The sequence below is a fragment of the Gymnodraco acuticeps genome, unplaced genomic scaffold (assembly GCF_902827175.1).
Source record: "Gymnodraco acuticeps unplaced genomic scaffold, fGymAcu1.1, whole genome shotgun sequence".
Classification (NCBI taxonomy): domain Eukaryota; kingdom Metazoa; phylum Chordata; class Actinopteri; order Perciformes; family Bathydraconidae; genus Gymnodraco; species Gymnodraco acuticeps.
In genome coordinates this window covers 1,915,389-1,941,761 of record NW_022989977.1, presented here as the reverse complement: position 1 = coordinate 1,941,761, position 26,373 = coordinate 1,915,389, and the positions used below count along the sequence as shown (strand labels likewise).

Genomic DNA, 26,373 nt, shown 5'->3' with positions numbered 1-26,373 from the left:
TTATTATTATTTTAATATATTTATTATGCAATACCCGCGACCCGACCCGCATCATCTTTGTTTTACCCAGAACCGAACCCGGAAAAAAGCGTTTGAAAAAATACCACCGGCGAATCACCTTTTTTGCGGGTCACCCGTCGGGTACCCGTGGGTACCCGACCCGATGCAGGACTCTGGTGTACCTTGTGTGCACCGCCTAGTGGTTAAAGCACGTTATTGAATTATTGTTTTTATGTGTTATATTTGATTAAAAAAATATTAAGAGTACATACTTTCATAGGGGGAAAGTAGAAGGTCTGTGATAGAAATATAGAATATAAAAAATCAAGAAGATTAACAGTTTAGTGCAGGATGTACAAAGATATTAATAGGAGGAGGTGCAAAACAGAAAAACGAATTAACCTTTATTTAAACATTAAATAAAAGATTAAGGTCTTCTTTTAAATAAGAAAACAACTTTGGGGGTATCTATCTACAGATAAATATTAAGCCTGACAAAGTACTTAACGTCTAATATATTGCTTTCCTGCAATGTTAACTATGTTGAAGCACTTATTTTAACTGATATTATACGTATGAATTATACTCTTATGTATGTAGATAGAATAATAAATGTGCAGAATATGACAGTTTAATGGTGGAGGTACACACATATTGATAGATGTCTTGTAATGCACTGTTGAGGAACCTGTGACCCAAGTGTTTCATTCATTGCATAACTACACCGTAGTTGTGTATATGATATGTCAATAAACCTTTGAAAATCTTGAAATCTTGAAAGGGATGTGCAAAATAGCCATAATATACAGTCTTTAATTAACTATTAGTAGAGAATAACGAGTAATGAATATACTTTATTACTCGTTTCCATTCATGTCAATGCAGATACATGTTTAGTCTTCTCAAGCACCAACTATCAATTATCTCTCCTGATTGTTGGCACTTGACATTCACCTTACCTGAATTTTACTCAGGTGTAACTAAAGTCTGATTTAAGGGTTGTTTATATTTCACATCATTAATCAGAATCTGCAAAGTAACTCAAATAAGTGTAGTGGAGTAAAAATACCAGGTTAACCTCTGAATTGTAGTGGAGTAGAATTACAAAGTAACAATGAGCTGTCATGTGGGTATTAATGCTGCGCATTATGGACACAAGCAATTTTCACCCATTTATTAATTATATGTTTTACATTTGATAACACCAATGTGTTTAATACTGGCAACTTCTAATTGTGGGAAAAACGAAAACGTTCAGTAGAGACGTCCCATAGAACATTTTGCGAAACACAATAGCCAGCATGTGTAGTTCTGGGGGGGCGTTCGATTCCAGTTTTGGATAGTCTGGCGTGGTTTCGTTCCATTTCAAACAGCTGTTTGACGCTCGGCGTAACCTTGGCGCACTGCCACTCCAACATCCAATCCCAGAGTTTGAAGATTAATCACGGGGACTGTAGTCCTAAACGATAGCTGGGGATTATGGGTAGTGTAGTGTCTTCGGCCATCCTAAACTCAGAAATGTTGACAATTGCAATGATGCTCGAAATGTCCCTTATAGGCCTACGTCTGATTCCGGTTATTTTTATTTTGAAATTCAGTTCCTGACGGACGCCAAAAAAGTCCGACATTATGGAATTAAACCAATAAATAAAAGCAAGGATAATTGTGTGTTATTGGTGAGTAAATAACAGTGTGTTATTTTGAAAAGAATAACAAATTAGAAGGAAAAAAATATTTTAAAAATACAGATTTCAGTATCCTGAGGCTCTGAGCCCCATTTATTTTCCTCACAGACGGCAACAAAAGTCCGAAATTATACGATTTAAAATAAAAGCAATAATTGTGGCTTGATATTGAGTAAGAACATATTTTTATGAACCACACAGCTTCCGGTCTTCCACGACCCGACCGGAGAAAAAGACGTGCTGCAGGCACGAAACACATTACCAGTAGAAATACATTGCTTTTAAAATCGTGCTGTGCAACACGAAAAAAAGGGGAAAATCGTGTTGGTGAACACGAATCAATAGATTAAAAATCGTGTTGGTGAACACGAAATGCCATGAGACTGGGTTGCGTATTGTCATACTGATATTCTGTACAAACTGTGAAGTCCACTGAGACAAATGTAACATTTGTGATATTGGGCTATATAAATAAACATTGATTGATTGATTGACTTCTGATTTTTACCCATGTGGTACTGGCACTTCTTACTGAGTACTGGCAAGGTGCTGGTGGTACTCAGTAAAATGCCGGTACTCTGCCGCCGGCGGCACGTCATGACAAAACATGAGGTTTCCCGATGGCCTGGCCTGTTAAGTGGCCTGCTGGCCTGAGGATTTTTTTTTTATATATAGACGTATTGTGAACGCAACGCTGCGCAAATGTGGGTCTGACTCTGCCTCACAGAGGGTGACTGGCTGTCTACATGATGTGGCCTGCCGACATGGCCACTTTCATACAGATCATACTAATGCCCTCGATTGGTCTCTGTGTGTCATTCAAGCTCGGGAGGGTTTGTGTGTGTGTATGTGTGGCGCGAGCGAGAAAGCGCGCGCGCGCCGGTTACGTGTATTGTTGTTAGCATCTGATGCTAGCTAGCTGCGCTAACGGATATAAGGAGCTGTTTCAACAACAAGGTGGAGGGAAAGTCCTCTCCTGTCAGACTGAGAGGCTGATAACTACAGCTCAGGTGAGGTAAAGGACTCTGAGTGTTTAGATAGTTAACTTATAAGTTATCTCAGTGGGTCTCAAACAGTTCGGTCACCATTTATGTAAACACATATTTCCATTTGAGGTGATTAGTAAAATATGCATGAATAATAAAAATGGTAAGATAAACGTGTTGAGAGCTAAAACTAGTCTTTGCTGCTGCCTCAAAGAGGAGCAGGGGGGAGAGGGGGAGACAGGAGAGGCTGATTTAGGAGCCCAGACACACTCACAACTATAAATGAACCAAAAACAAATAAATAAACACGTTTAAGTGTTTTTCATATTGGATATGGTATGTTATTGGTTATGGCCATGTAGCCTTATGATTTTATGATTATTTAAATGTATACAGTTCTGTTTCATATGGGTGGAGTCTCTTTATTTCCCCCTCAAAATGCACCAGATTGATGCATTTAACTTCAACATTTAAACAAAAATCTTTCCAGGGGAGCATGCCCCCGGACCCCCCTATAGGATTTCAGGTCCACCCCCACTTAAAATATGTTCACATGGACAGGTTCCTAAATAGATTTGCAATTTTTTTAATTTTTGGGTAGTAGATTTAAACTAGAGGGCTATCACTATGTGCAGCAACGCTGTAAATATTGACAAATAAATTCAGCAAAATGGCACAAAAAACTGGTAGTGGCCTGGCTGGGTGTATAATTCCCGGCCTGACTTATTGTCCCAGTCCGGCCCTGATTGACGCATGACAACAAATATGCCCAGCGTACCTATGACGCGCCGCAGCGATAGACTAGAGCAGAAAAGACATCACATAACGTTAGCACCTGCTGAAAGATGGTGAGTGTACTCAGGGAGGAGGAGTCATTTAACCAGCCGCCAGTAGGAGTCAGGCTTTACTTTCTTGTCTATCCATTCTTTCACACACACACGTATACGGGTTTTGGGCCGAGGGCGACACCGTACTTCCGGTATCCGCCATTTCACACGAGGTGCAAGCAGAATATCATAGTCTATTGCCTTAATCAATATAGTCAACTCTAAAATACCACATATATGCAATGGCATGATAATATTACTGTGACAAGTGGGGTATTCACCTGGTGTTTCCAGAAGATAGACGTAGATGCAGCCAAAATCGACCGAAGGCCACTTTCGAGGATCGTTTTTCCATACATCTGCAGGCAGTCTGTAAGGGCAATCCGACAACCCACACAGCTCTAGTTTACGCTGGTAACGACCTAGAGCACACCCCTCAAGTCCAGAGATGTAATCCGAAGACATGCAGCGATTTCTTCGGTCGTTAATTCAGAAAAAAAACCTAGTGCGCTCTGCCTGGCTACGTTAGCAGTGGTGTAGTGGGCGTTGGACGCGGGGGTACGCCGTACCCCCACTTATTTGGAGCATGATCTTTTTTTTAAGTCTAATAAATATAAAATCATTGCCAGTGTTATCAGTTGCAAGTGTGTATTTGTTGTAATAATGACGAAAACATAATACATTTCACAGTAATTATAATAAAAAATAAAAATGATTTTCTTAAAAAAGCATGATTCATCATCACGCTCGTGACACCCACGGCGAGCCAGCTCGCCGCGCCCTCCGATTTTGCGGCAGCTTTTTCCCTCAAGAACACTAACGAAAAAGCTCTATAATGGCAGGCTAACATGTTTTACTTGACTTATTTTCTAAAAATAATATAATTCACCAGAAGAAAGAGGCTAGCAGCACCGAAGCTACAAGTGAAGCTGCTAGTAGTATACATCATCAGAAGAGCCGCCTAAAGACGTGGATAATGCTAGCTAACGTGCACGTTAGCTGCGCTAGCAACGTTCCTCTGGCTAGCTCAAGCTCACCTTTCCCAGAGGTATGGACGGAGGAGATGTGGCGGAGGAAACAAGAGGCATACCCGTGGATAGACTGCAAAGCTGGGAAACTGGGCTGCAAAGTTTGTTCATCCATTTCGGATTTATCAGTCTTCAAAACCCAAGGTGTGTGTGTGTGTGTGTGTGTGTGTGTGTGTGTGTGTGTGTGTGTGTGTGTGTGTGTGTGTGTGTGAGAAAAGCAGCACTGTCTGCTTATTTGCAATGTAGGCTAGGCCTAATCAGAATAATGTCAAGTCCAGATTCAATGTTGTTTGCATAAGTATGGCTATATTTTTTGTTTTGTTTATTTAATAAGTTAATTTCAGGACAACTTTGGACATTTTGTTTGTTTGTTATGAGTTTAAAATAGATTTTGAAAGTAGAGAGAGAAGAGAGAGAGATAGAGAAGAGAAGAGAGAGAAGAGAGAGAGAGAGAGAGAGAGAGAGAGAGAGAGAGACGAGAGAGAGAGAGAGAGAGAGAAGAGATCGATGAGATAGAGAGAGAGAGCTCTCTAGAGCTCTCTACCGATCTCTCTCCTCTCCTCGATTCGATCTCGCCTCTCTCGCCGCCTCTCTAGACTCGCCTATCCCGTCTTAATATCTCTCGAGAGAACAATTGTTGTAACTTATGTGCCAGTGTGTCCATGGTTTTGAGTCTGTGTGTGTGGTTGAGCGCAGGCGCCCCCGTCTGCTTTTTGCAAGTACAGTAACTAAGTTAGGACCTAAGCATACCGGGTAGTTTCTGTGGACCTGTATGCCCTGTTTTGTGATGTTGCACTGCGGCACTTGTGTGGCATTGTTTGGGATGACCTAATTAAAATAGCGTCCCACCAGTAAAAAAATCCCCACTACACCACTGTACGTTAGCTAGCTGTTTATATTAGCACCTCCAGGATTTTTGCACCTCCAGATAAATGGCGTATTTATATTTATATATATGGCGCGCGTTGCATTGTGGGTAGCTCGTGACGTCACTGTGTGTGAAAGAATAAAGAAAAAGTATATCTGTTTACAGTTGTTTCATATGGATGTTGAGAGGTATCCATATATCTCTTCAGTTTGCTCTCAAAGTGCACCAGATTGATGCATCTAACTTCAATATTTAAAAAAAAGAGTGTCAGGTCCACTCCCCACTTATAAAAATAGCACTTTACCACTGCACCCCCCTCTAATCTCAGATGCACCCTGAGTCATTTTGTTTAAGTACAGTGAGCCTTTCTAAAATATACAGTAAAGAGACAAACCCACCAGCATTATAGGATATATGACTTTGAGCCAAATACTTGTTTTTGGGCTGTATTTATGAATTGACTTGAAACAGTTGCTTATTTAGAGTACTGGCACCTTTTTTATTCCAATTCAAGCACTGTGTATAAGTCTCATCACTGTACGACCAAAACTGAAATAGCAGCCAAGAAAGAGCAAGAAAACAACTTCCGTGTTCAAATCCATAACAATAAATACGTCTTACCTTTGCTGTTTTGTGATCGAAAGTTGTGTTCAAGGGCATAACAACGCTGCTGAAGGTTAATCCAATGTCTCTGTGTCACTTTGAAATGATTACTGATAATCCATCATTATATTTATTGTAATAAACGTGGTATAATTGTTAGCCGGCCGGGAAATCTGCTTTAGGGCATGCTGTGTCGGAGTCATTCTAACTGACCAATGGTAATGTTTACATGGATTTATGAACTGCCCCTCAATTCTATTGGCTCTGGGTGCGTTCACACCTGCCTTGTATAGTCCGGTTGAATCGAACCCTGGTGCGTTTAACCGCTTGGTGCGGTTCATTTGGGTCGGTGTGAACACAATCCGAGACCTCTTAAGTGAACTAAACAACCGGACTCTGGCCCGCTAAAATAGGTGGTCTCGGAGCACTTGCTTGCGAACTCTGGAGCGGTTCATTGCTGGTGTGAACGCAGTCCGCACCAAAACATAGGAAGCGTAGTATTTACGTGTCACAAGAATGCGGATATCTTCAAAATCTTTAGCGAAAGAGTCTTTCAAGACATCCGCGGTTGTTTAGTTAAAGAGTGAAGCAGAATGAAGTGTTGAACAGTGTCGTGTAAAGTAACAATTCTCCGTCAGCTACATAAAAGTAAGAACACCTGTCTTCGGTGAAACGCCCCTCCTTACTGCAGAACGTCTTATGTGTTATAATGTTTTTTAACGGACGTTGTCTGATTATATAATCATATGCGCGGGCCGCTAGTGTCTGTTGATCTCCAGATTAACAGCAGCATGAGAATAACCTGCCGAAAGTGCCGATGCTCCATGGCGGAGGCTCCGGTAGAAATTGCCGGGATTTGCGTTTTGACCCCCTTAATGTCTGACCAATGGTTGAACAGCATTTCCGTGCACATGACTTGTGTTTAAAGTTTATAGTCCGTTTGAGTTTTGCCCGTGTGAACCATAGGTGTGAACGCAAACCAAACTGTCGTCTGGTGAACACCAGAAAACGGACTATTAGGTGTGAATGCACCCAATGTTACAAACCAATGGGTTCCAGAGACACAGCCCTGCGTAATGCATAGGTCTGACTGGCAGCTCGAGCACCATTACGCATGTGGCCAAAAAGGGGATAAGGTCAGGCTGAACTTTCCAAAAAGGTCAAAAACAGTTGTATTTAAATGGAATGAATACCTATAGTGATATTTCAATTAAATAAAATGAGTTTTACAGTGTGATACAGAAACGTCAAATGGCACTGATGGCACCAAATGCACCCAAAGGTGAGTCCGGAGGCGGAGATTCAAATGTTTCTTTTTGACTATGTTCCATCTGAATTTACTCTGTCACAGCAACATCTAAATGCATTCTGACACTTCTACAGCCAACTCACTGGTGTATCATTCCTTTGATAAAAAGGATTATTCATTTACCCCTTTTAGAAGTTAAGATATAGTCATTCATTCTGGTGTAACCGGTGTGGTTAAGCGGTCTCTGCGTTGTGTTTTGTGTTGTTAATGGACGAGACCCAAGCCAGCATACAGTTGAGACGATCTCCGTTTAATCACTGAAAACAGATATAACAAATCAGTATTATATTCGTTTTCCCTCACAGTGACTCCTCTCACGTGGAACATTTACAAAAAGGGAAGAGGAAACGTGAGGGACACAATATATAGGGGCGAAGTCCTCACAACAATAATCTCCTGAGCACAGCGACCACACTTCAGAGGTTCCACCCACTGCTCTCCGACCTTGTCAGGTATTAAACATTCAATAAATGAAGAACACAGAATTACTTATAAAACACAGAATTTGTGTGATTACAGTATACAAAATGATTTACAAATCAACCCCACTGCATATTTACAACTGTTACACTGGGCATGTCATCTTCGAGCCTGAGGCCTGAAAAACAGGCTCAGGGCTTAACAGGTTATTAAATCCATGATGATATTCGATGATTTTGTAAAATTATGTAGAGTGGCTGTCGAGGGAGACCTTGTTTGGTTGAATACTTTTTAAATCTAGTTTACTCTTTTAAAACCATACTGAGAGAAACATGTAAACAATGGTTACACATTTGCAAACGTAACATTTTCCTCCTTTTAACTTCCATTCTATAAAGGATCCGATTTGCATCTTCACCGTGTGTAGAATTCAACTTTCAGGCAAACACCTCGTCAGGCGATGGTCACTCGCCTGCTCTCGTGTTAACGTGGCTTTAGGCTGCAGACATCCATCATGATAACATGTCTGACACATCTTTCTGTATATTCCCCACGGACTCAAGATTAAAACGTTAGGATGCTCCACAAGACTTTAGGATAAAAGTCTTGTTGTTTGACGGGTGGTTGGTGCACAACATGAGTTTCAAGATTGTATCAAAACAAGAAAGCTTCTTTTCTTTACTCCTTATATCCTGTAACCATCCATTCATCCAACAATAGGTTGAGTTGCAGTGCAGAGTGTAGATGCTCATTTATGCATTGTAACAGTTAGGAAAAGGTATGATACCAGAGGATTTCACTTCTTCTCCCCTGAAATCAACCATTAATTAGCAATAAACAATTTCTCCTCACTATCTAATTGGCATCACATTTGTCAAGATACAGTTAAAGAGACTGCTTAATTAATTAAACATGAAATAGCACCTTCCCTGAGTGTTTGAGAATACAGATGTAACCCTGGTTTTTTTTTCTCCGCGCACACCAACACCTCCAACCTGTCCTCTAAAAAAATCCAGCAGCAGATTTGATAAGATTTGTTCTCTTTATCACTTTAATTAGCACCTCCCTCCTGTCCCCTCTGCAAATGAGGGGTAGGTGGGGGGGTTTGGGATTTGATGACTTAAAATGCACACAGCTAACGAGTTATTCATACCCTGCACAGCTGTTAAGGCAATTTAACTGCTTCTTCTCCGTTCTCCCTTTTCTCTCTTGATGCTTACTTGTCGAGGAGGGAAAGGTGGCAAGAGGCCTCGAACGGCTCCATTATCCTGCTAGAGAAGCTTTTTGATTCAAAAACGGCCACAATTTCCACCATTCACCTGTAACAGGAAAGATTTACAACTATTCATACCTCAAACTGTCATCTTTCCTGGAATTTATGACCATTTTAATGCTATTCTGGCCCCGCTGCGAATAAATAGGTGTTACGTAGGCAAGAAAGGTGTTAAAAAAAAACCCACACCTGACTGCTCTGAAGCTGTTTCTGTTCGGAGCTATGAGCACATTTCTATGCACGCTGTATACTTGCGTGCACCACCATTGCCCATCTGTCGCTGTGCAATTATGATCAGAGGAAAGAAGTGCCTGAATGAAATATCCGTACCTCAGCTCCCATGCAGATTGCCGACCAGGACGTGTCAACTTCTCCCGGATCAGCATCTCCATGATTGAAAGATCACAACTCACATTTACAAACACTGACACAGATGCGAGCACGCTTTACTTAAATCCACCAAATTAAGTTCAATACGGTTCAAATATTGCAAAGGTTTAAGGACATTTAGGAATATCAAAGAATGGATATGATTCTTCTCCTTCTTGTTTGGGAATTTTATTGGAGAAGCCTCAGCTTGTAAACCTCCAAAGACGTGTTTGTGGAAAAGGGGAAAACTGCCATATTTTGTGAGATAGCACTACCTGAAATCCACCAGTATAATCTGCCAGGATGCTTTCAGCTCTCTGTTTAAAAAAAGACTAAACATGAATATATTATACACAATCAGACTGAGAAGTGGCGAGGCACTTTGACGTGCCAACGGCCCGAAAATCAGTGATGCAACTTTCACTGTTGAGTCTGTTTTGGTCAATGCATAAGTGGAACCATTGTGACAAGTGGAACCCGCTGAGTGGTGTTGTTCACCGATGAGTTATTGCTTTAAAATGAAAGTGTAAGACAGGTTTGGAAAAGGAAAATGGGTTCAATTAGCACTTGAAATAACAAGAGGCCACTTGAGCTAAATTCCTAGAAAAATGCACAACAGGCCACAGACTCAATAAATAGAGATGAGTTGATTTTCACTGTGATTTTTGTTCTCTTCCTCTCACTGCAGGCTGTACAGTCATGTATGAACTCTTATCATGAGAGGAAAAGACTTCAAAACCAACATGTATTATTACTTTAGCCAATATGGACTGATACTTTCACTATCCCCAAACTGAAACGGTATGAAATCAAACAGAAATACGAAAGACTAATATGGATTTATCTTGTTTTAAACACACATAAAAGGAAATGGACTGAAGGTTGGGGCACAAACTGAACATAACGCAATTCTTTGGACGCTCCGTTTCACAACATCACGCTTGATGTGCTTGATTTGTGAAGAGATGGAAGGTCTGATTGCTGCGGAGCCACGGCTGTGTTGTTGTGTCTGCCCACAAACTTCTAACAAAAGCTGTTATGTCTGAGACGGAATAAAAAGGTCAGGCATGGGTGTCGGCCGCAAAGTTAAACACAAGACCTGGAATGTAAAACCTGCTAAAGGCCCTGCCTATGCAGCTCTGATATATCTGCAAACCTCTGCTTAGATGAGGCCTGTCTCAGGGCTCAGCTGACATAAGAACGTGTTTATAATCAGTATCAGCATGTGCCACCTTTTCATATTCATGTGAGCATGATGTAACAACATTAATGTGATCGGAAAGAAGGTTTCAATCCCCTCGGGGTTTGTTTAATGTTGTCTTCTCAAAACCCAGAAGCATGGTAAAGCAACTCAGTGATTAATGCTATTAATTTCCACACCTCTAACCTTCTGTTTCCGCTTCTCCACATTTGGAGGTTGAGATGTTTTCTTCTAAATGTTTGGCGCTTACTTAGCATCTCTGCAGATGAGAGAGAGGAGTTTCCGATTTACATCGGGGTGATTCCGCGGAGATTGCTATCATTAGAATAACTTTATTAGGCTTTCTGCTGCATTTCCTGTTTGATTTACTGCGGAGTCCCAAGGGCTCATGGGAAGGCACTTAGGACTCTCCTGCAGGAGCCAGACCTGCCGATGTTGTGCTGCAGCAACCTGAGTGTAACATCCCTATTAATCTGGAGCTAAACGTAGCAGAAACATCACCAAGGTGCTGCCTAATAAATCTCTTTCGGGCCTTTAATGCAGCATGTGCACTCATTGGTGTGTCAATGTTTGTGTTCATCGAAAAATAACAAATATATCCACCTCAGGAATATGTGTATGCTAAAGGTTCTATTATCAATGAATAGTTGTGCCCGTTGTGAAGTTTTTTGAATGCTAGAAAATCAGTCAATAATCCATGTTTATTTAGAATTATTATATGAAATAGAAAATATCCTGCACTTATTGCTGTGTTTTCTAACGTAGAAGTCACTTGCTAGCTAGCTTGAGGCTAGCTTAAGAGCGAGTCGCTTGCTTGTTGGTAAACGTGTAGATCTGCCACCTGCTTTCTACAACACCACCTAAATCAGTACCAAGTCGCCCTTTGTCCTTGTTGAATGTGGCCTACCAAGGCAGCAAAGCACAAGGCACGATTGAATGGATTTCTAGTGTAATTGAACCAGTATTCAGGCGGGTTGGTCAGATGTTGTTAAACCAATTATTACTTAAAAATACTATCATCTGATATTACCAGAATGGTTTTAATTGATTTTTACTCTTCTTGTGATTTCTCTTTCATGAGGGCACTGATCACCACAATAAAGAATATTCCTTTCTACATTGAAACCTCAGAAAAGGCATCTTTAGACAAAAGGAAAGTAAGGAGTACATCCCACCTGCAAATTGTGCTTCTTAAACGTGTTTTTCACTCATATTTTTGTATTGTTCTTTCTTATGATAAACCAAAAATAATGAACCCTACTTACACAGCCTGAAAAAAAAACAAAAAGGGAAAATGAACAGCTGTGGATCCTATAATTGATCACATATCATCACGCACAACTAAAACTGTAAAGATTCATCTGTCATTCTTTAAAAGTTTATGCTTTTCATCACACACTGGGACAAATGTTCCACACAAGGACAACATGTTTGACCCGCCACAAGATTTCACGCAGTTTGTACTCTCACACATGTTTACATCATGTTTTATGTCAAGTTATGTTAATGTGGCTTCTCCTTTATGCAGATGTTCTGTTGACTCCCATCTTACAACAGAAAGAGTTAGATAGACAGTTTCTTGTCCATTCTGTAAAAATGTGTTGAATATTGTACGTTAGCTGATGAATGCTAACGCTAGCTATAGTACCACATGTGACAGATTCAAATACTGTGAGAGACAGAGCTAAGTTTTCAGTCGTTTACCGAACAGTGAGACACTTGACAGTCTGGCAAAGCTACGAGTTTCAAACCATATTCTTTTGAGTTGGTAAGTGATGTACAACGCAGGCTGGAAAAAATACAAAATACGATGCTCGCTTGGAATCTGCATTCATGGAGCCCCTGTTTCTGCAGAATTCCCTCAAGTCGTCTGTGAAGTGTTAATGCGCTCCGTTGATTGACATCTTCATACGTACTTTAGGGGTTTGTGTTCAGTGGAGCAAATAGTATACGTTCTTTAAATGTGTCCATCCTGCAGATGTGCATCCTAGCTATACAAAATGCACATTATCGCAATAACTTACACATATAAGTGATGAAAACTTTACTTAAATATTTCATCAGTGATGTTTTGTTTAAAGTGTCTTTTTAGCAATGGGTCTGTTTAGCATTTATACCAGTGATGGAATTGCACTCAGTACAAATACCCAAGTTTTGTATTTTATATTAATTTTAGTGTAGCCTACTGTACTTGAATATGTATATCAGTGTATGTATGTGTATGTATATGTATATATGTCAATCAACAGGTAAAGCAGATTAATAATATCAATAATAATGCATACAAATTATAATTATTGCAGATTATAGATTATAAATAAATCATTTAGGGACAAGGGGGTGAGATTAAATAAATTATACTTCTTCTCACTCCTTTTTGAACACTAGATGTGGCACTGTTTATGTTGCTAATGCTGTTGTTGTAAATGTCATTTTTTAAATTTCTCTTACATGACTATGCACTGCAACATTTGTTTTGTAATGTATTGTAATAAATGTATCAATCAATCAAAAAATCAATATCTATTTATAGCAATGTCCAACTTGTTTTCTTTACTACATTTATTATAAAGCTTTAGTTATTAATGACATTACAGTATAACATTTTACAACAAAATGAATGTTGTAATCATATAATATACTATTGTATAATTATATTTTTGCATTATGAGTACTTTTTTTTACTGACATGTTGATATTGAGGAATATGTGTATTTAATTAAATTAATTACATTTATATTTACCTATTAATAATATTATAATAATCAAGTTTTCATTGTGTAGTATTGCTGAATATAGACCCCAACACGTTAATAAGAGGCAACACTGAAACTTTCCAACCATAATTTGTTTTCAAATAATTAAATGAGATAAATTATTTGATCACTTTTAACAATGTTATACCTCTTCTAAATTAAACTGATATAAATAGTTATTTCACTTTAAAGATTTTAAGCTATTATTGGATTATATTAGATGGACATCATCTGACTACTTTTGCTTGGCGGTCTGCTCTGAAAGATAAATATGTGTAACAAACACAGCAGCGTCTATACATTTCACCGTGTTTAAATGAAGCTTTGCATCACCGTGTTTAAATGAAGCTTTGCATGGCCTCAGTAACTCCACCCTCAGCAGACCATGAGCGCCAACTCTGGAACTTTTATGTGGAAACTGTGTATTTGCTGTGAAATTCTACAAATATCACAAGAAGATACTTTTATGTTTTTCTCCCAATGGTGGAGTACCGCAGCGTGATGTGGCCTCATCTATGAATACTTTCTGGGAAACTTATCTTGTGTAGCCTGCTAATTTTTTAAATAAGCATCAGCATGAGCAGCCCGGGGTAACAGTCAGTGATTCATCAGTCACCATTCTTGTCGTAATTATGATTTCTATTTTGACATCTGGGGAAAGTCTTTGAAGTGTGTTTGATTCTGCAGAGAGCCCGCGAACAGGCTAATGGAGACGGAGTTAGAAACTGTTACCAGTATCGTCTGAGCAATCACCCATGACACCCACCCATGGCGAACCTCCAGCGCTTTGCTCAAAACTGGAGCTTTCTGGTGAGGAAAACAGCAGCTGAGATTTATTTCATCTCGTCATCCACACAAATAAACCTCTTGTTTGGTGTGTGTGTGGACAGTGTTCTTGGTTTTATTGTTTCCAGCTTCCTTTTAGGGTATTTCCCTTAATTATTGAATAAAAAAACTATTTTTTTCCCTCCTCCCTATTCAAGGTCCCTCCTCCCACCTCCAAAATCAAGTATATTTATAGGGAAGTATTAGCCATCTGTGTGGCAAACCCTTCTCTAAGTCTGAAGCAAATAACACTGATCCTTATGAAAACAGTGATAATGAGGAGAAGTATTACGCTGAGTTCCTGTTGTTTGCTGGTGCCTTCACCTCTGTTCGTCAGTGAGTCACTTGTAGTGTCAAAATCAGGAAATAATGAAGCTTAATGGTGCCTCTACTTTCTCAAGTGTGTCTTTTCTGTATCTCCTCACACGTGTTAATGAATCTTCTTCTCAAACTCCCCTCTTGAGAGCGTCTGACACTTCCTGTACATGTATGATTTGTTTCATGTGATTTTCTTTTCCTCTGAACACACACAATGTTACACTCTGGCTTTTTATTCATGAAAAAAGATGAGCAGAACATCAAGGGAACGCCAGCACAGACTGGCTGGCACATATCGCAGGGTGTTAACAGGTGAGGGTAATATCCTAAAGGTGCAGACACCTGCCTCACCTGGGGTTCACAGCGAGGTCAGGACACCTGTGCCGTTCTCTATCTTAACTCCCTGCAGAGGGCTTTGCTATTACAGGTGTTCACACCTAACATTTATTTATTTCAGATTTCACAGGTGCTTCAGATACACTCAGCAGTAGAAGAGCCCAGGTACAGTCGGTTTGAGAGGAAGAGGCACGACAAAATCTTGATTTCAATTTTGTACGGTGAGCTCTTGCACAAACTTCAAATATATTTACAATAATAAACAATCAATGATTCCATAAGATGTGATATTTACAGTTATTACAAATAACGAGTTCAGTGACTGCAGCTGAAGGAGACAGTAACTGGAGTTGATTTCTCTTAGCAGTAGATTTGAAAAACAATTCACATTGTTTCTTGTTTTGTTTGCAGAGAGGAAAATCCCACTCTGGTGTCAAAAGTCAAGTTAATGGCAAGAAATCTGTGGTACAATACAAACAGTTTAATTGTGTCTTTAACAATCAATAACCACTTCTAGTTGGAACATTTCTGCAGAAAGGAACCGAGAAACACTTATAAAACAGTCAGTCGTAACAAAATAACTGGTGTTGAAATAAACTCATAAAAAAGAAACACTTTTATACAGAATATTTATACAGGAATAGCTTTTTGAGTTGGATTGTTAACCAAAGGAAGACACATCGCAGACATCGATTTTCACACAGATTGCATATGTTTTTCTCTCTAAGGTGTTCTATAGGTTAGTCATTTTACCTAAGCTTATTTGCATGATAGTAAAAATTGCATACAACATTAATTGTGAAGCTTGTAGCATGAGTTGCTCGACATACAGCACGTTTTATAGGCAACCTTTAAAGCACATTTCTCCATTTAAAACGTTTAAGACACTTTTTGTTTTTACTGCCCATCGAAATCACATTTATAAATAGAAAAAAGATTGGTGGGATTTAAAAAAAGCGAACATAAACTTAAAAAAAAAAAAAGTAATTACATCAGAAACACTGCATGAACTGCAAATAAATAATGTCAGACAACATAAACATGGTGTAATTCACATTTCTAACTGTGTGGAAATTCAGAGAGTTACAGTGACAAAGGTTTTGCAAAATAATCTAACATCGGCAGTGCCGTATAGTACAAGGCATTTGTTGGCATAGTTTCTTTAAGACTGTATCTTTTTTTACAGTTACAATATAATGTCTATATATATATATTTATATTTCCTCCCTAAGAAATAATATGTAAAGACTGAGCAATTGTCGCAGGTTCACCTGGGCTGGGTGATGGCGTTCCAGAGTTTGGAGTGATTCATAATCACATTTTGCACTTTTTAAAAGAATAACTAATCCGCCAGCAGGCTCCAGACTCCACACCTCATCATTAAGGCCTTGTCAACCTCTTGGTCCTTGAATTCATTTGCTTTTTTTATTTATTTTTTTAAGATCCAGTTAAACATCACATACGTAAACACCTATCAAAGTCCTAGCAAACTCCAGGGGGACTTTGTTTTTCTTTTTAAATATAATCAGTAGCTCAAAAAGATAAAGTAAGTCAGTGTAAAACAACAGACATAGAGTGCAGTCAGCAAATATCCACGGCAACATACTTAGAATTTTTTTTTGTGTGCAGATTATTTAAATGATGCATCAGTCTTTACAGTGATAATAATACAAGTTTTACAAAATCCAAAAAGTAGTACTTGAGTCTGAAATGGGCTTTCCAGTGTGAGAGCGCTCAATTCACGTCAGTCTGCAGCGGATATATCTAAACACTCGCCGTACAGTCCGGGCGCTGTACTGATTAAAAACACTACTTTTCTGTGTTTGCAGTGTGGTGGTTCTGTGTCGGAGCGTCACATTTAGCACAGTCATCAGTGTGTGTGTGCGGGACCACTCGGTGTGTGTTCTACTCCGCGGCCTCGCGCTCTGACTCCGCCTGGGCCTCCGCGCCTCGGGCCAGCTGCTCCTCGATCTTGATGGAGAAGATGGTGCTGTTGGTCTGCGTGCTGTCCTCCATCTCCTTCAGCAGCTCTCCGCTCTCCCTGAAGTCCGTCAGCTCCTCCTCGAAGGCGGGGCTGCTGCTGCTGCTGCTGCTGCTGGTGGTGGTGTTGGTGGTTGCCGCGGTGCTGTTGATGTTGTTGCCGGGCTCCTTTGGCGCCTTGGCTGGGTGGTTGATATAGAAACGCTGGCTCTGGAAGAACTTGATGATGGTGAGCTTGGGCAGGTCCAGCTGGGCCGACAGGGTGTGGATGGCCTCCTCGTCGGGGTACAGGCCCACGTCCTGGATGAAGCTCTGCAGGATGCCCAGCGCCTCTAGGGAGATCTTCCCCCCACACGTGCGGGACTTCATGATCCCCCCGCGGCTGACCTCGTCCTCCGTCTCGGCCGGAGAGGCGGTGGAGGGCTGGCGCGGCGGCAACCGGGGGCCGGTGCAGGGCTGCATGAGCTGCAAGGGCTGCTGGGACAAAAGGGGTTGGCAGGGGTGCTGAAGGGAGGGCTGGTGCTGGTACTGGTGCTGCTGCTGGGACTGAGGGAGCTGAGCCTGCAGTGGGAAGAGAAAGGAAACGCGGATGTTATCAGTGAACACTTATCAGCGCTTTAATAAGGCCTTTCATTCAAATCAATTGAGTTGTGAGGGAAAAAGGGCCCACTGTGTAGAGAACAGTCACTTGGTTGTAGGAATTCTCCATGTAATATCTCATTGAATGTAATCAGTTCTGCAGATATGATTTTCCCCCCCTTTTTTTTGGATGTGGGAGATTGTGTCTCTCATTGTGGGGGTAGAGCACACACACACACACACACACACACACACAGTGAAGAGACACACTCAGCCCGACACACAGTTGGAAACTGGCCTCTCTATAATAGCCTCTGCTGCTTATCAGGCTCTATTGCCAGGCGGTGATAAACAAGCTCCCTGTGCACAATTCTCGCCGCGATGGCCTGGCTGATTTGCCGCAGTGTGAGAATGCTATCGATGGCTTTCACTCCGCTGTCAGAATCCCTTTAGTGTAAACACATGACACATTACTCGTAAAATGTCTCATTGTGTGGCTGGAGAGGGAGTGAGTGGGTAACTCGTGGTCCCTATTGACCCCGCAGAATGGGTGCTCTTTTATTTCTGAGTCAGACACTGTGGAATAGGTGTTTCATAATGAAGTTTGAAAAACAGCACTTTGCAGGGACTCTGTTTGCCAGCTGCATAAATGCACCCAGAGATGTGATTTTACTGTACCAATACACCAGGCTATGATAGTTCTTGTTGAGCAAATGGGAGCTAATTTGGCTAATGTATCGCGTTAGAGAAGGACCGGCACAAAATATTTAAACACTAGCCTCTTATGGGTGGTGTAAAACGACACTATTAAATCAGAAATAATCCTATTTTATCAATCTACAACCATTTATGTTCGCATGTAAAGTATGCACAAAATTCACTCATTCCAAATCTGCTGCTGTAGCTGATTTGTAAAAATAAATCATATTACTTTATTTATATCCAGTAAATGGCAGCCTTTGTGAAACACTGGCCACGTCTCCAAGTAACCAAGTAACTAATGAAACACTCAGACTTTTTATAGAAGTATTATTGTACTTCATTAAGATATTTCGACCGTTAACCGAGGCTGTGTGTTGTTTTCTATTCATCTGCCAGATGTCTTTTATAAAGCAGCTCTATTAAATAAGGCTAATGACATCTTTGAAAATGGCTTTTTGTGAAAAGTAGGAACTTTTAATTGTTCCTGTGCTTCTAATTAACAAGTGTTATTTATCACAAATTCCTGAAAGATTAGTTAAGATGAAATGAACTAGGGGGAAATTAGGTTTTCCACTTATTTCAGAAACTTAAAAATACGTACTTAGTAAGACCATGACTATTTTTTATACTGATCGATTAATCATTTGGTGTATGAAATGTCAGAAAATAAGCATCACACAAGAATACAAAAACAGCAAATCCTTTAGCATATTTTAAAAGACAGATTTCAGTGATGAATTGATTCTTAAAATGTTAAACCCTTATATTTGCTTGTGAGTGCATCTGTGTGTGAGTATGTTTCCTACATGTAAAGTTAGTATGTTATAAACTTGCGGCCCCGCTCACCTGTAGCTGGTCAGAGGAGAACTGCGTCAGGTGCATGGGGCGCTCGTTGTGGTGCTGCTGCTGCCCCGCGCTGCTCTCCTGCTCGTAGATGGCGTCCCGCTCGGCCATGCAGAGGCTCAGGAAGCGGCGGATCATGGAGAGGTTCTCCCAGAGCGTCCTGTTCTCCGGAGACGGATCCTCCTTCCAGCGCAGCAGCTCACAGAGCCAGCCCTGGAGGAAGGATTAGAGGGAGACACAGAGAGGAAGAGCAGGTCAGTAAAGCATGGTTGTTAGGGCACAGGACACAATTATTTATCATTTTTGGACCAAAGTGTGGAAACTGGTTCACATAGTTACAGTCCTACACCTTAGAGAATATCCACATTATTATATATGCTTTTTCTGTGAGAGAGGAGATGTTCAATGCGGCAACAACACCTTCCAGGATGAGAATAAATCAAAATCATAGTAAAAATAGAAACACAGAACAGCCCATTGTTTCACAGGCTGCACCTGCGGTTAGTATGTTTTTTTCTGCCTCAGCTAAAGATGAAGATGTGAATTAGCCAAGGTCAGGCAGCACAGCAGGAAGGGACAATTCAACGTGACGAGAAACACACACACTCCTATATTGAGTAGCACCCTTGGGAGGAAGCGAGTGACTCCCATGTTTAAACACTCCAGCAGAGGGCCATGAAACACAGAGCTGAGGAACAGGACGGACAGTAAGCACCTGAAACGCTTTACTTCATCAAATCAAAGGATGTTCAATGACCTTGATAAGGAAATAGGACACATTACTGGAAGTGCAGAGCTTATTGTAAATCACTGGTTGTTTTCTATGTATATCTTTTTTTTATTTGCACAGAATAATGTGTGCAATGTACAAGTAAGTTACAGACATCCTTTCAGAGGTTTTATATCATGATGATATCCTCATATCGGGTTTTTAAAAGATATTGGAATCAACAATCCTAAGTATGTTCAAAACAATAGAAAATGACAAAAAGTTGTTTTATGTGATATAATATAACTATTTCATTCAGTTTGAACACCAAATGTAACATACTCTACACATGTATCTACCACACAACTATATATCAATATAAAAAAGAATTCACAATAGATCCATGTTGAATATTCATATTAATCATCGATCAATTGCTTCTGTTTCATCTGTAGGTAAACTGACTAAAACCAAAACAAAGTTGATCTTTTTGGCCCGTAGGTCTCTTCTTTTCTGACATTTTATAAAAACGAGGGATGGATTGAGTCTCATTAGAGTAAGGACTTTGGTTTGGTTTTGATCGACACATTTACAATATATAAAATGTGTTTTTTAAGTGACAAACAGGTGATTCTCGATTGCACACACAGAAGGGCTCTGCGGGAGTGACGTGATCTCAGAGCCTTGAACACGATGACCCAAACCTCAGCCGGGCAGAGTGGAGCAAGAGAGAAGGGAATAACACACTGTAGTGCTGCTGTGTGGGAGAGAGAAGAGGAGTGGGGCCGAGGCTACAAAAGAGCTGTAAAGGGACAGAAGTGGATGAAGAAGGAGGGATGGCCGGGGAGTGAAACCAGCGAGGAGGAAACACAGCGTCAAAGAGGAGCAGCGAGGTGTGTGTGTGTGTGTGTGTGTGTTACAGAGGGCTACTCGCTCAGCCGGGTAGTCTGTCCTGGCACTGTGACAGAGCAGCGCTGTAATCTCCCGGCCAGTGCGCGGCAGCACCTTTCATTTCCACAGGATTACACCGAGCTGCTGGTCCACACACACACACACACACACACACACACACACACACACACACACACACACACACACACACACACACACACACACACACACACACACACACACACACACACACACACACACACACACACACACACACACACACACACACACACACACACACCCACACACACACACACACACACACACACACACACACACACACACACACACACACACACACACACACACACACACACACACACACACACACACACACACACACAGAGGGCAGAGCCACGCCACCACACTGCATGCAGGAGATAACTCAGCAGTTTGGTTGTCCCCTGTTCCAACTCCTCCCATAAGCCACATCAAACCCAGGAGGGGTTTTGGAGGAAGCCGAGAGGGGGAGAAAGAGAGAGAAAGAGACATAAAGGGAGAAAGAAAGGGAAGGAGGGCCATAAAGCCTGCGTGCCCACCTTGTTCCTTTGCCACGTTTATTGTTGCGTTTTTAATTTGCATGCAGAGGGATTTGGACGGCGCTCCAGTTGGGCTGTCTGTGGTTTCAGCTGATTTGGTAGTGAGGGAGAACACACACACACACACACAGCCCACTGACACACACACAGATGCAAACACACTACCACACACCATCTTGTCAAAGCCAGAGAAACTGTACCCCGGCCCAACGATGGAGTAATCCAACTCAAACACTCCCAAAACCAGCAGGATTAAACCCAAAGTAGCAGAGCCAATCAAACAAAAGCACAACGTGAAGTCCATTTGATGAAATAAAGTACAGAGAGTTTATTAGTTCACAAGTGTGGATGTTTGTCTGGGTGGCGTTTTACTTTTCCGCCTGTATTTCTAGACTGTTTGAGCTGACATTCAGCTTTTTATAGAAGGAGGTGAAGGGAGAATCACACGGGCATTGGGCGAACGTTTTTATGTGATGTACGTCAAACAGCAGCCAGCGCTGTGGACAGTGGACAGTCAGCATTTTCCATGGCAGTTTCAAGAGCTTTGTTTGTGTTTGTCTAATTGCATTGCTTCCACAGACCAGACAGAGGCAGCGGGGATAAAGAGAGGACAGAGAGATGGTGAGAAATAGAAAAAGAGAGAGTGAGTGAGAGAAGCGATTTGACTCCCTTGTTGCCAGTAAACTTCAAAAGAAAAAACGTGGATATTGTAAATGTCATAAAACTTTTTACTGCTATAATGTAAATGAGTGTGAAATGTATTTCAAGTCAAACTTAGTTATATGACAACAATATTCCTAAAGAATGATTAAACTAACAATATGTTATGTTCCACATTACCCTACTGTTGCAGATCTGTTTTCCCTTTTATTATTTAACAGAGTTTGTTGAGCCTCTCCACCGCAGCTGACAAGCACCAGCCGCTCTTGATTGGATCATGGACTTGCTGCCCCTGCCGCTAAAGTGTTCCAACACCGTCCAGAAAACAAACATCTAGGGCTCTTCAATGCAGTGTACTCTGTGTTTTGTTGAAGATCATTAAGAGCTCTCGATAAATAAATAGAAACGGTGGTTTGGAATAGGCCTGCTGGTGGGGCAACGCAGAATACCCTGCAGAGTTTCACAACTCGTGTTCGGTCTAGAAACGTTATCATGTCAAAGTCTGTCCATCATGACCACAAAGTATGGCAGCGACAGGAACCACACTGGCAGACAAATTATTCGACTGATGAGATGGCTTATCGTCACTTCCAGCAAACCCACAGTTATATGAAAATGTTTACTTTAAAGATAGGACTTAGATTGTGTGGTTGAGTCTCACACTTCTCATCAACACCCACTTTAAAAAAGGAATTTCCAGAAAACCATGTCATTAGATCTTTTGCATCATTGGGTATGTTTAAACATGCATTATCATCTCACTTTCAACTGGTCTGTACTTGTTATTAATTAAACTGATATTGATGAAACTGATTTGCTCGACTGTCTCAAATTGTAATGATTGTATGCATTGCTTGAATTGTACTTACTTACTTATTGTGGTTTGTCTTGTGTGTCATGTTTTGCATTTTGTCTTTTTGTTTATGTATGTCTGTAAGTTGTTGCTATTGTCGGGACCCCCTTGAAAACGAGATGGTGCATCTCGAGGGGTTTATCCCAATCAATAAAAATGTCTATATATATATACAAGCAGTTTTTAATCAAATGTTAAAGACTATTCACTCCATTAGAGTCACAAGAAATGTCACAGAATGATTAAGTTGTTACGGCTTTTGTGTGAGAGACTTTTGACTGTATCCCCCAGCCGACAGAGCAGCATCCTGAACAAGGAATTTCAAAACCTCAACTTAAGAATTAGGATGTTGTGATCAGCCTTTTACACTCTTTTTTGTCTAATTTTCCATATTTATTTGTTTACCATTTGTAAAGTAAAAATATAATGGATGAATTGATCAAATAATTGCTGCGCTGAGTAAGACCAGTATGGGTAGAAGTAACTACACATTGAAATAGAGATGATGAGCTTTGGAGGTGACCTACTGTAATAAACTAACCAATGTATTTCCCAACCTAGATTACCATGAAATCATAGAGTAAGTAGTAAACTGCAAAGGCAGGATGTTTTGATGCTAAATACATCTCTCAGTTGAACTCACAGATGCTGCAAACAGGTTCATTGGAGCAATAAGTACTGACAGGCACCGGATTATCTTGCTTTGTTGGCACACACCTGCGACAATATTGCACAATAATCCGCTGCCTCTAGGTCATCGTTGCTTAATTATTAATTAGTTTCAAACAACAGGACTGACAATCAAGAACCAGCAGCCCTTTCTAATTGTACAGCATACACAGATCTGTCCGGGGGTTAATAGGGCTTCGGGGTCACAAGGTGCAAAGAATTAAAAGGGTAATAAACTCTTCAGCAGGCCATTGTACGGTCTGGGTATAAATAGCAACCGAGGTCCTGATAAAAATATTTCCCTCCCAACACAATAGTTGAATTCATGCGCGAGATTCACCCAGCTATGCAATGCAGTGCACCGTGTATGTGAGTGCTGCAGTCACAAGCTGCCAATAAGCGCATAGGCCTGCTCTGTCAGAGAACAGCATGGTATTCACCGCCCAGCCCGTACACCCATCACCACGGCAAACAGTCCCAACATGAAAGCTCACAGAAACCCAGATGAGCAACTGGCTGTGCAGTGAGACAGGGAATTACAGACAGACAGACAGAGGGGTCTGTCACACGGCCCGGCCAACACCTACCCTCTAATCTCATTTGCTTGTTATCAGTCCCATCAGGCTGACCTCGGCCACTGCAAAAATAAATAAATAAAATAAGCCAACAGATGTCCGTCAATTTGCCATCGGAGGTTTTCCCCCTCCTTCCTCTGATTACTGCGTGACCAAAAATCAAGCCTCAGCTTTAACCCCAAAAACGAACTATACGAGTATTTCACATACCATTTGGACAAAAATGAAAATAGCCAAGATGACACGTCAAAGAAATGAAGGACAAAATGATGGTGGCCATTGTTGTGGCTGGCGGTTGGAGGACAGGGCTGTTTAGGAGGAGCAGACAAACCTCTTCTGTGTCTGAACAAGCGAGGGAGCTAAAAGTAGGGGAAGACAATGCATTATTGTCTTCCCTCCTCTTTGAACCTGGCAGAGGCCCAGCACTGGCAGACAGCACTATGCAGATAAATGCAACTGATAACATGTCTCTCCTCCCTGAGCAGGCCAATCGGGCGGCTGCACGTGCGCGCTCACCCCACAAGGTAACGTGCGCTGTGTTGTAAAAACATTAGGCCATGGTGGACGGCCATCTGCTGACGATGGTGGTGTGTTGAAACGTTCCTGATGCGCGGGCATATGCGAATCTCCCGCAACAATAAGCAATAATTGACTGCAAATTCAGCCGCAGATTCTTTTGTGGAGAATAAGTCTTTATACACAAGTAGAACCGCTTTGAGTGACTGTACAAATAATCTTTGCTGTTCTGAGAGGAAGAAATCACAATGGAAAGGAGGTCAGTGGCCTTACTTGAACTGCAATGGAAATTGGAAGGATAGCAATGATGCTTAAAAATATTATGAAGAAGACATTGCACTCCAAAGCCAAACCATAACAACATTGAATCCTATGTATTGGACTGCTAGCGTCTTTATTCAATTTCTTCTTTAACATCTTCACAGCCATTGACAGTAGTTGGCTCAACATGCGGTGCAACAATTACTTTATACAGCGGCTGAAAATAACTTGCAGGGAGATGTAAGTCAGGTGTGCAATGGCCCAAACCTTTAAAGAAAAAGTCTATTGAGTGTTAATCCAAATGTGTTCTCCCGCTGTGGTCGTGATGGAATGGTCCCACCATCAATGCTTTGAGTGTAAAGTATTCATTCAAGGTTCAAAGTAGAATTCAACCCGGTGATAATCGTGGTATCACCAGAACACTGGATGAATAAGGATGGTTATGTTCTGTATAATCGTGTTTATGTTCTTTCACTGACTATGGGATAGGGAGATGATCATGGCAAGGGCAATGTTTGCGCACAAAAAGACTCCTAGCAAGATCTTAACATACACATTTGTCTTTGTAAAGGAAAGGAGATTACTGAGCTGTGCATTCATTATATACCCAAAGTAATCGTGTTTGCATTTGCTCATTCCATTGAAGTTTAAAGGTTTGCCCTGAAACCGGCTTTGCTACTGTAGATCACAAAATACTAATTTATCGAGCGTTACTGAGGCTTTTTTCAACAGGCTCCATGTTGTGTTCTCCATGATCTGACGTGTAGTTTTTGGACCATGTCAACGTAGAGTATGTAGAAAAAATAACTCCACTTCTACTCACCCCTATTCATTCTGGGAATTTAATCAGCTCACTTCTCTAACCAATTATATCATGAAATGCATGAAAGGACTTCAACAACATAAAGTAAAACACAACGCAACAGAAAGTATGAAGCTGTTAAATATTTCACATAGTGATTTTCACAAATCATTTGCTATAGATAAAGGAAATAAAAAAAATTCTAAAAATATACTTCTTCGTCTGGACTCAATCTGAGGCTGCTCACCATATGGTGATCAGAGAGTCGTATTTATTGTTAAACACCGTTTCATTTACCTCTGCTTCATTATTAAAACATCGCCATCTGATTCAAATTCAGACGCTGGTCTTGAGAAGTTATTAGAAGGCATAATAAACACAACGTTTAGAAATGACAGACAGGCCCTGAGGACAGTTGATTTGCAACCACAGTAATGGGTGATGACATTTCTAGTTCTCATATGTACCGATCATGAAGCTGGTTTTCTCTTGAGGAAAGCTTTTGAGGATTAAAAACTGAGTCATCTTAAATAATTTGAAACTTGCCTTTAAAAAATATTCTTTTATTATTGAATCGCGTTGGTATGAGTCTGATGTCTTGTCACAGTGGATGCTCTCCAGATTCTGGTTGCCAGATTGTGACACTGTCCTCTTTTGTGAGGATGTCAGTAGCTGAGCTTTATAGGAGAGAAATGAATCATACATGCCAAACAATTCATCTCTATTCGAGTATTCGAGCTGCGACATGGAACTTGGTCTTAGCCAAACAGTGAACGTTTTCTGAAGAGGGGTCGTGACCTCTCCAGATACAATAAGCGAGTTGACAACAATAACAGACTGACAGCTAACACGACACACATTGTGGAGGCAAGGCATGACTGTGCAGGAAATGGCCCTCTCTGTGTCATCACTTGCTCCCACAAACAATAC

General features: G+C 40.9%; 1 protein-coding gene across 1 annotated transcript in view; it reads right to left on the bottom strand.

Annotated features, from left to right (window-relative positions):
- Positions 1–14,685: 14,685 nt before the first annotated feature.
- LOC117543244 (DNA-binding protein SATB1) overlaps positions 14,686–26,373 on the bottom strand; it is a 43,985-nt gene continuing 32,297 nt past the window's right edge. Inside the window, 2 exon segments of the mRNA XM_034211389.1 lie at positions 14,686–17,345; positions 18,912–19,121. Of these exon segments, the coding sequence (XP_034067280.1) occupies positions 16,710–17,345; positions 18,912–19,121 (846 nt within the window). The 3' untranslated portion in view covers positions 14,686–16,709.